The 12,957-nt window shown below is 40.7% G+C and overlaps 1 protein-coding gene across 1 annotated transcript in view; it reads left to right on the top strand.

Annotated features, from left to right (window-relative positions):
• LMO7 (LIM domain 7) overlaps positions 1 to 12,957 on the top strand; it is a 189,126-nt gene that overhangs the window by 140,308 nt on the left and 35,861 nt on the right. Inside the window, 4 exon segments of the mRNA XM_032496862.1 lie at positions 610 to 1,329; positions 2,314 to 2,343; positions 10,006 to 10,123; positions 12,254 to 12,396. Coding sequence (XP_032352753.1) covers positions 610 to 1,329; positions 2,314 to 2,343; positions 10,006 to 10,123; positions 12,254 to 12,396 — 1,011 coding nt within the window.

The following is a 12,957-nucleotide window of genomic DNA, read 5'->3' as shown; positions in this document are numbered from 1 at the left end:
GGCATAGTTAGTCCTTTTGGAAAACCATTTTTAAAAGGCTTTTTAGAAAGTTGGCCTAATTTTGCAGTTGTGCTATGTGTGGAGCTGTGGAGAAAGGAAATAACTTGGAGACAGACACCGGGACAGGCAAGATGGGTGGGAAATGCAAAGGAAAGATTAATCAGAGGCTTTTAGAGAGCTTCAGAGCATTGATTTAATTTCTGTGGACTACCTGTGCCTGCTGCATAAAGCGCTCCTTGCTCAGCTCTTGAAACTTTCCAAGAACATTGCTGCTTCTCAGGGCAGGGGGTTTGGTCGTTGTTGCCAGTGGAATGAGGAAGGGGTGAAGAGAACACTGTGTATCAGGGAGTTGGACTCTCTTCACATTCTGGCTCCATCACTTGGCCTCAGTGGTGCCCACCTTTCCTGAGAAGTACACTCCACTCTTATTTCTGTAAATGGTAAAAGGAGAGTCATGGGTGATGGTGTTAAATGCTAGTCTTTTCCTCCCAGCAAGAGTCCCTCCCATGGCACCCTAAAAGAGTTCACCCACAGTGACTGGCTGCCTAATTACCTTTTCTCCCCAAACTTAATAAGATTCTCCCTTCCTTTCTCTTTTCTATGCTTCAGTCAGTTTCTATTGCTTCAGGCCCTCCAGACATACTCTGATGACTTCCTGTCTTCTGAAACAAATGTCAAAACTGATCCCACTGCTGGCCCAAGGCTCATAACACGCAGAAAGAACCTCTCTTACGCACCAGGGTATAGACCAGAAGACCTCGAGATGGCAGCCCTGGATCCTGACTTAGAGAATGATGATTTCTTTGTCAGAAAGACTGGGGCTTTCCATGCAAATCCGTGTGTGGTCCGGGCGTTTGACGACTTGAGAAGACTCTCTGAGCAAGATGATCCTGTCGAGCGAGATATAATTCTGCAGTGTCGGGAAGGTGAACTTGTACTTCCAGACCTAGAAAAAGATGATATGATTGTTCGCCGCATTCCAGCACAGAAGAAAGAGGTTCCTCTGTCGGGGGCCCCGGATAAATACCAGCCAGTCCCGTTCCCTGACCCCTGGACTCTGCCTCCGGAAATTCAAGCAAAATTTCTCTGTGTCCTTGAAAGGACGTGCCCACCCAAAGAAAAAAGTAGTAGCTGTAGACTGTTAGTTCCTTCATGTAGGCAGAAGAAAGATGACATGTTGGCTCGGAAGATCCAGTCTTGGAAGCTGGGAACGACTGTGCCTCCCATCAGTTTCATGCCTGGTCCCTGCAGTGCGGCGGACTTACAGAAGTGGGAGGCCATCCGGGAGGCCAGCAGGCTTAGGCACAAGAAGCGGCTGATGGTTGAGAGGTCAGAGTGTGTTTCTGCAAGGATGTGGCTTGTAATGGATGGTCTTGTGTGACTTTCCTTGTGTAAGTAAGTGGCTTCGTCTTGCCCAACCCTGCATGTCATGAGCCGTTTTGAAGCTTCCTGTAAAAAAATTGATTTTGCTTTGAGAAACCTTCCATCATTTCATGGAAAAAGTGCAATTCCATATTTGCACATCTCAAAATCATCTGTCTGAGATCCGTTTAAGAAGGTATCTACACAAACTTTGCCTTTGGCCTTGAGGAAGACTATGATACTATTCTGCCGTATGATGTTTCATGGAAATGATTTTCACTTACATTTACAGACTTTTATTCTCCTGTCCAGGCATTTCTGAAACAGTCTGGTTGTAGTTTGGTTTCATGTGTTTCTCATATTTCAAAGTATATGATTTTTGGGTAAAAATTTCCCTTAAAATATGGCATTGCAAGTTTCATTTAACTTGGTTTTGATTTTTTATTTTGACCTAGGTTTCTTGACTATCAATGTGTAGCTTTTAAAATTTATGGTTTAAAGTTCAGTGCAAACTTTATTAAAATGCATGGATGTTATTTGCTGTCTGTTGCACTTTACATGTGTGTAATTATGGCCATTTTGATAATGAGCCTGCATTTATGTGTAATGCAGTTTGCCTTTTAATGGGTGTTCAGTTTGTTGAACTTGGGGATGGACAAATACTAGGTTAAATAAAATTAGTAGATTTAAATCTAACTTCTTATTAGTTCCTGGCAACAGGAAGCTTTTAAAAAATGGACTTGTTGGTTCAGGGGAAATCAGGAAATCCTTAATTTGAACTCCTTGAGATGTGAGATCAGTGAGAATTTGAGATGATCAAGAATGTGACTGAAGAAGCAACCTTCTTTGAGATTTGTCCATCTCTAGTTCGACTTAATGATGTTGAACATTTAGAAACTAACGCAACTAGAAAAAAAATGGCTTTTAATTTTTGGTTTTCTGATTTCTTAGACTCTTTCAAAAGATTTATGGTGAGAATGGGTAAGTTTTCTGGTTCACAGTAAAAAACAAAAAATCTCTGCCTATTGTTTGTCCTTGGTGTAATATGTCATTGCACTTCTGTCCTGGCATGTTACTAAATGGGGATGCTCTGTGCTGTGCATGAGACTTAAAAAATGGGAAACTTTTCTTAATTCTTCAGCCTAATGGTTATGTTTCTGTGTCTGAGTGCCTATTGCATGAAGTGCTATATGACAGCAGTAGTTTGTTTTATTAGAAGTTGAAAATTCATGTCCTTTTACTTTTTTTTTAAGGAGTTGATTAAAAGAAAGAAAAGCACTTGCCTAAGATTAGGTGTATTTATTTTGGTATCTGATGGCTGCATAGACCCAAACTCTCATTTCTGGATGTCAGAGCCCAAATAACTATGTTTTAGAAAATCTATGAAAAAGAGTATTAGCATTTACTTTGAGGCTGGGATGCATGCAGTTGACATTATCTGTATACTCTTAGCTCAAGGGGTGCTTTGTTAGTTGGGATAGTGAGTAGTGTTAGTCTTTCCTTAGAATTTGGAAACATTTTCAAGATTCCTGGTTAGGGTAAAAATCTGTGATTTGGCTGCACTGAAGAGCGGAATTGGCCTTCCAAAACTGCGAAAGTTAAAGTCTTGGTAGTTCCCAATCTTTCTGCAAGGACTGTATTTATATCTCATTTCCAGTTTCTGTCTACAGTTGGCCCTTCGTGTCATAGATAGACGTCCTGGAACCAAGGGACGACTGTGCTGTCGTTTAACTCTAGTCACCTGGTAGACAGAAAATATTATAAAAGTAACTTTCTGAAAATATTTTACATTTCTAGATTAACAGGGTGAAAGTAAAAACTTCTTTTACTTATATCACACACTCACTGTATGTAGACTCATTCATTCTTAGTGGAGACTAACCAGGTGGCTACATCTTAATATTTCATATCAAACTTCCTGTAACTTTGTGAATCTAACTGCTAATAGCTTTTTAGCAAGAAGACAATTTAAGTATGTCGAGTGTTCTAATCCGCCTAAGCCTTAGTAGCTAAGTATCTTCCCCTCCTGGGATTTATTTCATCTCTCAGATTCTCTAATTTTGAAAGCTTTGGATAATTTTGATAGTTTGGAGATCTTGGAAGTTACTAAAATTACTATTTAAAGCAATGTAGCCACTGTCAATGTCAAAGATGTAATTGAGAGATGGGCAACTAATTGCAAGTACTTCTCAGCCACTGATTAAAAAAATCAGACTCCCAGCAGGCTTTCAGTGTGCTGCATACGCAAAGGCACATTATCTCCAATCTGGTTCCTCATGTGTGCTTACAGCATTTCTGTCAGGGAGGGCGAACAAGGCAATTTTTAGCATGACACTTAAGCATCTGCTAATTTCAGTTCATCGTGGGAAAACCGTTTTCACTTGATGAAAAATCTTTGCAGCTTCAAGTATTTTGAATGATAACTTTCAGGGGAACTTTCCTTGGTAAATAAGGCTTTGTGACATAAACAGGTTGTTTTTCTTAACGGGTGTACAAGTACACTGAGCACAAATACTTGGTGGGAATGTAAACACGTACAGCTATTTCAGTGACTGTCCATGTTCCCCCTTAGGGACACATTGTATCACTGGGTTAAGGAAGGAAGAGAGAAATGAAATGCCAAAGCTCAGCAAGCTAAGGATTTTTCTGGGCTATTGCCGGGAGCAGCAAATGCCTTCTGGAGACTATTTCAGGATTGCTGCTTGTATAGTATACTATTTATTTTAAAGGCTATTCCCTATGCAGTTTATTGCTAAGGTAACACAAATAGAGCAAGGTTGTTTGTAAACTGAGGCTGATGAATAATACCTGACTTGACAAATGATAGAAAGTAATGCAGATAGGCCTTCCAAAACTCAAGTGCATTTTAGACTACTTGCAATTAAAATCTATTATATAGGATTAAAAAAAATATTCTATCAGTTACCAATGATCTGCAATGAAAACAAAAAATTAAATTGGATTGAGTATGGACTTTTAATCTAGAACTTTTTTCGTATCTATAAACATGTTTGTAAATGTTTACAAACATGAAACAAGTGGCATTTCTGGGTGATATTTCTCCAGACATGTACTTTGTCAAGCTTGGAATACTTACCTGGAAAAATCATTATTGCTCAACATCCTGTGATCGAAAAATAATTGCCTGTAACATGAATGCTTTCTTTTTGGTAAGATCCAGGTTAAAGAGAAATGTGCACTACCTTTTGAAAGCTTAGTTAGATTGTTAATTTCTTGCTGGCTTTTTACTTGGCATTTAACACCTGTCACTTTATTTTCAGTAAGACGCTTTGTGTATGCAGTCATGCATATGACACTTTGCAGTCATTTTCTCACGTGTGCTTTCGTGTTGCATGATTGTCTTATAGTCCCATGACATTTGAAAATCTGGTTATGATGCCTCTTTGCAGAGTCTGTTAATGACAAAGAAGTTTGTAACAGTACCTAGCTACAATTTTGTAATATGATTAAGCCATTGAGTCTACTGCCAGTATCAACAGGAAATGAACACTGATTCAAGTTGAAGTTGTAATTGAAAATAATCAAGACACATATATTTTACCTATTTTGGCTAAAACAAATTCTGTAGAACTATAAGGACATGTAAGACAAGAAAAAGGAAGGAAAAACAAAGTTGATGTGAGTTAACTCTCTGAGGGTTTCACCTCCAGGGCGCATTTAGCAGTGTCCCAGACATTTTTGATTGTCACTGTAGGTGGATTGAGGTGAGGATTGCTTCTGTCATTTAGTGCATTTGTAGCCAAAGATAGTGCTAAATGTCCTACAATACACAGGACAGCCCCCTAAAACAAATAATTTGCTGGCCCAAAAATGTCAATTGTGCTGCTGCAGAGAAACTCTGATTTAGACCATAAACCTATAAACAAAAAGTCTCTTATGTTGTCTTATCATTCTAACTTACGGTAATTCTAAAGCCTCCTTACCCAGGTTTTATTATTGATTGCTCTTCAGAGAATTCCTACAACACTAATGAAAATATGTTTAGAGGTAGGTACATAAACAGGTCTGTTCATATCTTCCCTTGAAAGTTGGGGACCCCAAACTTAGTATCATGGAATTTCTATTTGCCAGATAAGGTTATCAGTGATTTTATAGTTAGGAAATTTTGCTGCATGCTGGTCCTTTTTTGATCCCTTACTGCTTAGATATTCATTTATAAGTTTCCTGAGATTGAGTTCTAAAATAACACCATCATAACACTAGTCCCAGAGTTGTGGGAAAAGAGAATAAGATTTTAGTCATCTTGTTTTACAAATCTGTACCTTTTTTCTTAAGCTTCCCTTTCTTTCTCTCTTCACCCTCACTGCCATTAAAAATAAGGTTCTATTCAACTGAAAATACAACGTGTTAGACCTGTATTTTTTGGAAAAAATCCAAGTGCAGTTCTAGAATTGGAGCCTTTCCAAATAAGGAAACACAAAGGTGGTAAACAAATGAATTGTGAGAGAATTGTGATTTGCCAGGGAAGAGTCATTCATTCCACAAAACACCTGAGGTGTGGAGCCCTGTATGGTTTTCCCAAACAGTCTTCTGGGGACTGTCTCTGGTGCTTATCTCAGTTTGGTGAGGTAGGCAGGTAGGTATCACGTGCATTTTAGAAACAGACGTTGAAGTTTTCCCTGGGACGTGCAGCTGGTGGGATGGTGGAATCGGCCTAGGGCCTTCATACATAGACTGCTTGCAGTGTCGTCAGCACACAGTAATCCCTCAGAAGTTAAATAATTGTTCTGTCAACTGTGATGAGGAAGGAGAGAATTCTTCATGATCTGGCTGGAAGACTCCTCCACTTAGAAGGGTCTAGATTTTATCAGTTGGCCTGGGGTGACCTCTCTTAATTTGAAACTGCTTTGGGAGTCATTTTCCAGGAGATCCCACACAGTCATATTTGCATTAATAAGAGTAGTTGGTGTATCCACCAGATTGTTACTGAAAAGCAGTCAACATAAGCTGACCCAGTTCTAACCATCCCTCCCTTGCTTAGCCGACAAGGAACCGAGGCTGAGAAAAGTTCAGTGATGTTCGGTGGGGGTGAAGATCGGTGCTGCTGCCGGGTCTCACCTCCTGTCTCATGCTGGTGCCTGGCTCAGCCTGTACAGAATGTGCCCAGACTTTCTGTAGATAACTTTGTATGTCCCAGGGAACACAGAGGGCTCACGTTCCTGCCTTATGCAGGCGCTTGTCTACCCCAGCTGGTGTTCGGCTCACTTTGTTCATCTTGAGGGACCTGCTGTGTGTCAGGCTCTGTGCTGTGAGCTCCCCAGAGGCTGATGCAGCCTTTGCCCATGGGGACCATGTTTTCTGAAAAGACACAAGCCAAGGTTTCATAGTGCAAGAGGGTGAGGGCAAAAAGGGTCTGGGCCAGTTGAGACTGTCCAGCCTTTCCCCAACCATAAGATTATTTAAAAACCTTAACGTTCCCAATTTTGTTCTGGAATTTATGTAACCTCATGTGTTGGGTGCCCAGATTCCCCTCATACTTTGATCCTGAAAAAATTTTCTTTTTGGTGAGTCTGTTATAATATTAACTGATATTGCCTTATTCTTTGCAGTTATGACCTAAGTAAATTTATATTCTCAAATCAGTTTTTTATATAGTCTTACGTGGTTAAGTATATATATGATGTTAATAGCTCAGTATATAATTTCGTATATACTCATATACGTAATTCCTTAATATTCTTTAATAAATCTTACAAAGCTTTCTTTATAAAGCTTTGGAGCAGGAGCCACAATTTCTTGCAAAATTAGAAACATTTTATGGTTAGTTTATTTTGCTTGAATAAATATGATGAGACATACTTGATTCTTAGCACAGGTGTTAAATGAATGTGTCCTGTATGCCTTGTGCTATGTTAATGTGTTTTCCTCCCAAGCAGTGTGTGAACTTGTGAGGGAGGTAAGCTAAACACACACACATGCGTGCCCACTACATATGACATAATGCTGAGCATTAAGAAGCAATAGAAAGGTACAGCTAAAGCATCATTTTTTGCAGGAAGACTTTATCAAAGCAGGAGGATATTTTTGAGGTCATTTATGAGCACCTGCCAGGGGCTGGGCACTCTTTTAGGCACAGGTGATACAGCAGCAAACAAATCAGACAAAAGTCCTGCTTTATAATCTTACAGCGCAAGACAGGTGATGTGTAAATAAACATCCATTTCAGATGGTGATAAATGCTATGGAGAAAAAGAGGGATACTGTGAATCAGGAGAGGGGCATTACTTACTCTTGTACGGTGGTCAGGGACGGGAACCCGGGGGTAACCTTTAAGCAGCTGACTGGAAGAGAGAGGTCATGTGGATGTTCGGGTGAAGAGCATTCCAGGCAGATTGAAGAGCAAGGGGAGAAGCAAGAAGCTGGGCCTGAGCAAGGAAACCAGGTGGCTGGAACGGAATGTGTGAAGGGGAGCAGGGTGGGGGACATGTGCAGAGAGGTAGGCGAGGGGCCAGGTAATGTTGGACCTTGTAGGTCTTGGAAGAACCTGTGTTTAACTCAGGTGAGATGGGAACAAACTGATGGGTGCTGGGTGGAGGCATGCCATGATCTGAGTGCAGTTTTGGAAAGACCCTTCTGGCTGCTGTGTCGAGTATACACTGAGTATGTGTTGAGTATACATTGTGTATACGTTGAGTATACAGTACACATTGTTGGGCAGGAAGAGATGGAAGCAGGGATACCAGTTATTTTAATAGCCCAGGCAGAAGATAGGATGGCTTGGTTCCGGGTGGCAATGGGGGAGGTGGTGAGAAGTGATTGCATCCTAGGTATATTTAGATGGTAGAGGACAGGATTCCTGGTGGGATCAGTTTTGATGTATGAGAGAATGAGGACTCTGGGGTGACTCAAAGATTTCTGGCCTGTAATCCAGAAGGATGGAGTTGATTTTTACTGAGATGAGGAATGTGGGAGATGAGTGGATTACAGGGTGAACAGTCAAGTCTTTGCTCTGACAAGTTAAGTCTGAGTTGCCCCATTAGACTTCCAAGCAGAGAATGAACAGGAAGTTGTATACATCCAACCACACTTGAGTCTAGCAGGGATCTTGAGAAATGAGTGGCATTTAAAAAGGCGTCTGTATTGGTGAAGGGCTTTCAAATTGGAGGGGACAGTTCAGGAAAGACCTTCACTGGATCTGGAGGCTGGGTGATAAGAAGCTTTTTAAAAGTCCAGGTAAGAGTTGACTGTGCTCTGATCTAGGGTGTTGGCAATAGAGATGGGAAGAAAAAGACACTGAATAAGAGGACTTGATAACTAATTGAAAACAGGGAGAAGGAGAAGACACAGAGGCGAAAAATGGTTCTTTGGTGTCAAATCTGGATGATTGGAGGGCAGGTTAACACAGTTAACAAGAGGAAAGGCAACTTTGGAGAAAAATTGAGTTTGGCTATGTCAACGATAACCATGTGTTTACTGAGTTACCACTTACAAAATCCTTTCTAGATATTATTTAATTGGCCCTTTTACAGTTGAGGTGCCTAAGGGATATCCATGCAGAGATGTTTATTCAACAAGCAGTTGGAATTGAGTCAGAGAGACTGGTCCCAGGCTGTAGATATGGGAGAGGTTTGCACGGAGATTGTAATTGAACTCCTGAGCTAGCTAAAAGCAAGTGTGTTACTTGAAAAATGTGGTGATGGCAAAATCTTGGGGGAAGGCAAAGTTTAACGGCCCACGAAGGAGATGTGGAGTCACTTAAATAACTGCACGTGGAGTCAGTAGCAATGAACAAAATCAGAAGTCTATTCTGAAAGATGGGTGGGAGAGAACATTTTGGGCAGCTCGCATTCGAAAGCTCTATGTCTCTTCTCTCAATCCCACCTGCTGTTCAGTGTTCAGATCTGACCCCTCTCTTTCCTGCAGGGTTCCCTCAGCCTCCCCTTCTCCAGTGTACTTCCCGTGCCCTTCTAAGTGCATGTACACAGCACGTGTGCATGGTGTCCAGCACCCGACTCCACTCAAACTACTCTAGTTTAAGCTCAGTACATCCTCATGGTAGGGGTCACCCATGGAAGACATGAAAAGTACCTTAATAAAAAAAGGGACTATAACGGAGGTTATATTGTAACCCGCTGTTAGAAACTACCCATGGTGCTTTGAGAACAAGCCCACTGCAGTGGTGAGGCAGGTCTTAACAGAATCTCTGAGCAGCAGCAGCACATTTATTCACGGTATCGAACTTGAGGAGAAAATATCAAGTAATCATTAAATTATTTAATAAGCGCTCAGAAAAGGCCGCCAAGCCTTAAAAGATTATCTCTGGAGGAGATAGAAAAATAAAGACAAGTGATTCTAAGGCCAAATAGTTATTTTTTTTCTAAAGTAATCTTTTACTGCATGGACCACTGTAAACATGAGGACTGGATTATATTTCCTGACTTGTTCAGCATTCATTTTAGCCATTTTGTGAAAGAATTCACGCTTGAGTGTTGGGCTCTTGTTTCTGTGTTTTGGAAAAACACCATTTATCTCTGTAGTGCTATTTCTGTGATATTATCACTAAAGCATCTAGGTAGTACCACAGAAATTTAGATGGAATTTCCAAATATAAGCCCAACCTTCCAGTTTTAACCTTAAATCCAGTCATGTGAACCTTGGTTACCATGGGTATTTTTGTCGTAGGAGTAAGTCCATGAGTGATGTCAGCGCGGAGGACATTCAGAACTTGCGTCAGCTGCGTTACGAGGAGATGCAGAAAATAAAGTCACAATTAAAAGAGCAAGATCAGAAATGGCAGGATGTGAGTATATTTCCTCCTGGGAGATGGGGAGGCAGGGAGGATGTGTTTGTTTGACTCTTCTTACTTCTCTAAAAACAAAGTCGGTTTTCTCAGAGATGGTTTTCCCTGCTATTCCAGATTTCAGTTCTGTAGGAAAGGTGATCAACTTTCTTGGAAAATGATTTTTAACCCATTTTGGTCTATCACTGTTGCATATCTTAAAGGCCACTGTGAAAAATAGAGAGTGTTTATCTTCTAATATATTTTGTGAGTTATCAAAAATGAGAAGCTGCTTCCTGACAGCATAGGTAACTTGTTTACTTGCTTTGGTGGTTGAATTTGGGGCATGACAGTTCCTGATGCTTGTGAAATGGGAGACTTTGCTCAAGGTTTAGGGCAAACGGGGTCCAGCACAGACTCTAGGCAACAGCGGGGAGAGATGAAAGGGTTTTTAGAGTTAATAGAGGAGGCTTGGGGAGAAATATGAACTATAACTCAGTAACATTTTGGTTGAAAAAGCAGTTATCTCATGTGAATCAAAATTAGGTGTTTTCACAGAGCTGACATGTATCCAGATGTCTATTTGGATAAAGACTTAATCTTTAGTTTTGTCCCTGGTGGAAGGAAGCGCTATCTTTTTTTAAAAAAAGGGTTAGTTTTTATAAGTGCAGTTGTTTACAAGGGAGTGTAAGGAAATACAATAGGTAAGCTATACAGCGCAGACCCAAAGAATTCTGAGGACAACTTGATGGTAAGAGAGTTGAGTGGAATCTTGAACAAAAAAAGTAAATCTTAATTTTCAGAGGAATTAAAGATTAAGAAATGAAGATGAACCCTCTGCCTTGGCTGTGTTTCTAAATTCGAGTGTCTCTTTTACTTGGAAACTCAATTTGATTGTCAAAAACAAAAATTCAAAGTCAGTTTGCCAAAATACATGGTGACTAGGTATGAAAAGAAGAGGTATTAGGGGATTATCCATTAGGTTAAAACTCACAGTGGTTATCCTATAGGACTAAAATGTGCACTGATTTGTTCTTTCTGGAAATAGTTCATGTGGGTTTCAGGCTGTTCTTTAAAGCAGGAATGGCCCTGTCTGTTCCCCCAAAGTAGAAATCAAGCCTAATTTATGTGCCCCAGGGGTGAGGTGCCCCTTTAGTTTGAGATCTTGCTTAGGCTTCTGTTTGGGCTGGAGTACCCCTAGCAGTTCTTGGCATGCTATTTCTCTGTTTTGGTGACAGAACAGTTGGTACCATCCAGACTGTCTTAACCCCTTGGGTGTCAGAACGAGCTTAAGCTCTTAGGGCTAATTTTAAAGGTGAGTTAGGTTCGTTGTCCTGGGGTCACCCAGCTTGGTGAGACTCAAGTGCCTGGGGGCATGGGAAGCAGATGTCCACTTGATTCCTGTGTGATCTTCCTCATTGCCCTGTCCTTATGTGGAGGTGACCCACTTTGAAATCACACATTGAGTCTGGCTCCCCCATTTGAGCCTTTCCCAACCTGGCCCTCCCCTGCCTAACATGAAATTGACTACTTTCTCTCTCGGACCCCCACTCTCTCATGCAATCCTACAACACTCATTTTTGCACTTTTAACTACGTGTCTGTCTTTCCGCTCTGTACTGAGAGTTCCTTGAGGGGAAGCACCTCTTATTCATCTGTGTGTTTATGGGCCCCTTGCCTCAAAGCAGGGCTTGAACTCAGTATTTGTTAAACAAAAGACCGGGTGTGCTTCTATGCTTAGCCATTTTACAGTCATGTTTCTGTTCCAGTTTGACTAGTGAAACGTCATGTCACATAAGAGCCAGATGATTAGAGTGAGATGGAAATGAATTTGAAACAGTTCCTGATCTTTCTGAGCTGGCATCTAATTACAAGCATTTAGCACCCTTTGTGAAATGGGCAAGGAGGCAGGCACTTTCTGGGAAAACAAAAATGGGATCTATCTTATTAGGTCAGGGTTTCTAGACAGACGCAGGAGATAAAGGCTTGGTACAGAGACGCTGGCTATAAAAAGCAAAATTAGGGCACCTTGGCATCAAGTTGGAGTGCATAGTTTCAGCGACGTAATGGGATCCTCTGGCGGGCTCTCACTGCTGGGAAGGGTGTGTAGAAATTCAGGTGTGCCTGTGTTGATGTGATTTGCTTCTGTTAGGACCTTGCAAAATGGAAAGATCGTCGAAAAAGCTACACTTCAGATCTGCAGAAGAAAAAAGAAGAGAGGGAAGAGATTGAGAAGCTGGCGCTTGAGAAGTCTGAGAGAAAATCTAAGACATTTAACGAAATGCTGCAGGACAGGTAATGAGGCTGGATGCATCTCAGGATCAGAGATATGAGTGTTAGAAATAGATATTTTGTGTAAGTGTAGTGAGATATGCATGTGCACCGATTTTAAACTGTCATCAGAAATGCATGAAACTTCGAGCATTTTACTCTGCAGTGAAAAGGCTAAGTATTGCTGTAATAAATAGTGACTTAAGTTAACAGGAGGAATGAGTGCTTAAAATTGGTGTACATTATTTCTTCATTTTACATTGTATATTCATGTGCAGAATTGGGTGGTGTTGGCTATATTTGCAGAAAATAAACAACTTTTTCTCCTTTTAAAGTAAATTGAGAAATAGAATGGCCAAATAAAACCAGCTCCCACTCCTAAATAAATTGTGAAAAATATAGCAAAGTTCTTTTTTGTGTTTTAGTGGTGCAATTAACATTGTATTTTTAAAGGAAGACTATATAAACATCAGTATGAGGGTTTATTTTTTGCATTGCAACATAACAAGATAAAGGTCCAATTTAAACTTGCCTGTAGAGCAGTTACTGTGTGAAACCTTGAGATGTTTACAGGTCAGGGAGAAG

This window comes from Camelus ferus, chromosome 14 (assembly GCF_009834535.1).
Source record: "Camelus ferus isolate YT-003-E chromosome 14, BCGSAC_Cfer_1.0, whole genome shotgun sequence".
In the NCBI taxonomy this organism is placed as follows: Eukaryota; Metazoa; Chordata; class Mammalia; order Artiodactyla; family Camelidae; genus Camelus; species Camelus ferus.
Note: the sequence above shows the minus strand (reverse complement) of the source record. Positions and strands in the feature narration are given on the sequence as shown.